This window comes from Anneissia japonica, unplaced genomic scaffold, assembly GCF_011630105.1.
Source record: "Anneissia japonica isolate Jap-2015-1 unplaced genomic scaffold, ASM1163010v1 scaffold287754_len4335492_cov202, whole genome shotgun sequence".
Lineage (NCBI taxonomy): Eukaryota > Metazoa > Echinodermata > Crinoidea > Comatulida > Comatulidae > Anneissia > Anneissia japonica.
The window spans coordinates 322,286-326,296 of record NW_022705543.1 but is presented as its reverse complement, the minus strand read 5'-3'; the positions used below and the strand labels follow the sequence as shown (position 1 = coordinate 326,296).

Here is a 4,011-nt window from a genome sequence, read left to right as displayed (position 1 = left end):
CTAAATATAGGAAAACGGGATACAAGAATAACATTAAAGTAGAAAAAAACCCCAAAAATAACCCCCCCCCCAAAAAAAAAAACCAAAAAACCGGTATTTCTGCTAATGCAGGAAAAGTAAAAAGAAAGTAAAAAAAAACGACGACGTTAGTGAGACTAGAGCTATAATAGCTACAATAGTAAAAGCGAGGGTAATGTAGTATACAAATAATGAATGTTTATGAGCGCAATGGAAAGAATATTTTCACTGAGTTGAAAGATTGACTGTTCCATTCAACGAGGCGGAGCCGAGTTAAATGGAACAGTCAATTTTTCGACGAATGAAAATATTTTTTCATTGCGCGAATAAAAAAAAAACATTAATTAAATCATGATACGTTTTTAGAGATTGAGGTCTGGGATCTTAGCACTTTAAATGACCCACAAATTCCGACCGAATCACCAAAATTTAATCATTTCTTTATTGGACCATGCCAAACCAGACTACAAAGTTTTAGATCCTTTGTTGAGTTTTGAGATATTTAGGTCTGGGACGTTAGCACTTTAAATTACCCTCAAATTCACACCAGAATCTGTGGATCGTCACCAAAATTCAATAATTTCTTCCTCCCTTGTAACTTTGTTAAACTTTCCTAAAAAATTCATTCAGATCAGTGGATCAGTTTTTGGTATAGTCTGGGACGTTTTCATTTGAATGGTCCTCATATCCACGCCCTACTCCGGATCGTCACCAAATGTAGTCTTCACTGGACCATAACAGAGTAGTATTCTTTAAAATTTCATCTAGATCCACTGATAAGTTGTTTGAGATATTTAGGTCTGGGACGTTAGAATTTTTAAAGACCCTCAAATCCACACATAAATCTGGATCGTCACCAACATTTAATAATTTCTTTCTTGTAACTTGGCTAAACTTTCCAGAAAGTTTCATTCAGATCAGTTGATCAGTTTTTGAAATATCTGGTCTGCACGTTTTCAATTGAATGGTCCTCATATCCACACCCTGCTCCGGATCGTCATCAAAATTCATTATGATTCATGTAATCGTGCATTTTTAATGAAATTTTATTGTACTGTTTTTATGATGATGTAAATTGAATTTTGTTTTTATGTGAGATGCTAAATAAAACAAAACAAAACATTTACTCATTCCTTCATTGGACCATGACACTATTATAGAAAGTTTCATTTAAATCAATTGATAGGTTTATTGAGATACTTAGGTCTGGGACGTTAGAAATTTAGATGACCCTCAAGTTTACATCCTAAATTGGATCGTCACCTCTACCTCTATTTCGAATTCATGGATCCGCCACTGATATGTTGATGTTTTTTTTTTTTGTTTTTTTTTTGCAAAGTCCGTAGCTGCAATATTTTTAGTGACATCCGCATGATTTAACTTCGCAAATATAACCAATAGAATTTGTACAAGAATTTATAACCTCGTTGTTATCAATGTAAATACACTCGTCACTTCCGCTTATCCCGCTTGTTAGAGATGTATAATGAGTAAGATCTACGGCATTTCCTTCACTATCGCTAAGAACGGATCCCACGTAATTCCATCCTATGGCGTACGCAGTTGCCCAAGGAAACACAGTCAACCCAAATTGCAGATCGTCATCGGATTGTGGGATGAATAATCGAGCCACATTGGTGCCTAAAGTGTAATCAGCACAAATGCCACCGTCGTTAGCGGTGACGTCATACCCGAATGTTACGATCTTTATACAACGGCCATTAGGAAGCGAGTACCAAGTTGGCGGACAATTACTGGCACATTTCTGTGGTTTCAAAAACAAATAGCATAACATAATACAGTACAATCATTTACTTTATCACAATTCAAACAATTTTACAGAAAAATAAAAACAGAAGGACATTTTAGTCGGTATAGTCTGGCAAGATTTTCAAAAAGTAAAACTTTCACTTTTTAGGGCTTACAGGAAACTGTAGAACCAAAGCATACCGGTCTTAAGGAATAATCGCTTAATAACTAGAGCAGTCACTTAATAGAGTGCACACCTGCGCTGTGCCTCCTGAATACAGTAGCAACAATAAGCTGGCCGTGTATGATCGAAAAACTACAGCATACCCTCAATGAAATAATGGAATTTTTTCTTGGGTCCTGCCTGAATGCGAGAGGCGATTCCATTATTTTAATTTTTGCTTATGATTAGACCTTTGGGACGGCCGTAAGCGGAGAGGGAGCATAGAGAAAAGTCAATAATTTTGTCAGGGAACACTACTTTGAAAAAGCATTTTCACCATCTGAGAGTGCCATTTCCGATCGCATAAAGAGGGACCTATTCTCAAAATTTACTCGCCTCAGTCCCAACCATGGTGCGCCTGAGGTGGGTGTGGATTATCTACATAAAGTTTCTATTGACTATCAATTTGTTTTAATTATGCACGTCTAGCCAATTTCTTCCGGAAATTTGAAAAATATTATTATATAATTATGGTATTAACCAAATGTATTATGATAATGTGGTTTTAAACAGAAGTTTACAGGAAGGACTTACAGGGTTAGGTTCCTTTTATGTTGCAGTCAAAATACATGAAAAGGCTAATATGTTGGACTCATACAGGCCTCGGGTCATGATGACATCCAGAAGCAACAAAACCAGAAAAAGTTTCAGCAGAAAAAAAATATAAATGTGGGTTCTTCTTACCCCTTCTTTAGGTGAGATCGCTATAGAAATGTCACGCCTAAACTTAACCATTGAAAGTGGAGGGATGAGAGCAATGGTGGCGCCAGAGAGGACTGGGGGATATAGCCCCCTCCCCCGTCGGGGAAGACGAGTAGGTTTTGTCGGGGAATAAACAAATAAAACAAAAATTACATGTAATGTTCGTTTAGCCATCATATTGTTTTCATTGAACTATTTTTCACAATATAATAATAATAATAATAATAATAATAATAATAATAATAATAATAATAATAGTTCAATGAGACTAATTAAAAATAATTTGTGTTCTGATCTGAAAAATGCTCATTTGGATAGCCTCATGATGCTTTGAATACATCGTGATAGGGGACACAGCGTGGTTGACAGATTTCATGCAAAATTTCCAAAACGTAGAATTTCACTTTGAAGAATGAGGATTTGTTTCCTGTTTTATTCAAAATGTTTTGGTTTTGGAAGCTCATTTCGGCATTAGAAAACATAGCCTACATGAAGTCATATTATAGTAGCTCGATGCTTATCAAATAAGTAATAAATATTCGCCATAATTCGTCAAATATCCGTGGCTTCTGGGGGGGGGGGGAGAAGCCCCATAGACCACCACCATGGCCCTAGGCGGTCCCCTGGCTCCCAGACAAGTGAGGCTCGATTCGCTCCACTAGCCACACCCCCGTCGGGGCCTTTATTAGCGCCTCCGTCGGGCAGATCCTGGCGCCATCACTGGATGAGAGGGAAAGTAGTAGGAAACTCTTAGACTAGGACATGTACAATAACTGTGATGATAAATTTCTTACATTTCGAGGTAATGGAACTGACTGAGTATTGCCTAGAAGGTCCGGTTCTTGACCATCATTTAACACAAGTGGAAGAGCGCCTCTGTTGGTGTGGAATCCAGGAAAGGTCGTCGGGTCCATGTTGTTGTATGCCCACATCACAAATTCTTCTGTACCTTCCTGAAATAATGAAGTACTGTACAGTATGTAAACTGGCCTAGTTAGATATGACGTCTGTATTATACAGCCCGGTTGGAGTGATGTTTCTTAAGCGTTTACAATTAATATATGTATAAATCTATTTGAAATCCTTAATAGCACAGTTGATTAAGGTTTCTGCGTTAACAGCAAGAGGTCCCGGGGTCCAGTCCCAGATGGGTCATTTTATCACAGTTCTCTTTACCGTTTACAATTGTAAAAAGTTTACAAATGTAAAAGCATTACCGAAAAACGATTTTTATCTCTCTTGATATGATTGTACATCGTATTTCCATTGTTTTTACATTATATATACATGTATATGTTTTTACATTATATATATATATA

General features: G+C 36.9%; 1 protein-coding gene across 1 annotated transcript; it reads right to left on the bottom strand.

Moving 5' to 3' along the window:
- Positions 1-436: 436 nt before the first annotated feature.
- On the bottom strand, positions 437-3,665 carry LOC117105731. Its single transcript, XM_033246985.1, has 2 exons — positions 3,487-3,665; positions 437-1,783 (listed from the first exon to the last, which is right to left on the bottom strand). Exons 1-2 carry the CDS (start codon positions 3,622-3,624, stop codon positions 1,376-1,378), a joined length of 546 nt encoding a protein of 181 aa, XP_033102876.1. The 5' UTR covers positions 3,625-3,665; the 3' UTR covers positions 437-1,375.
- Positions 3,666-4,011: the final 346 nt, after the last annotated feature.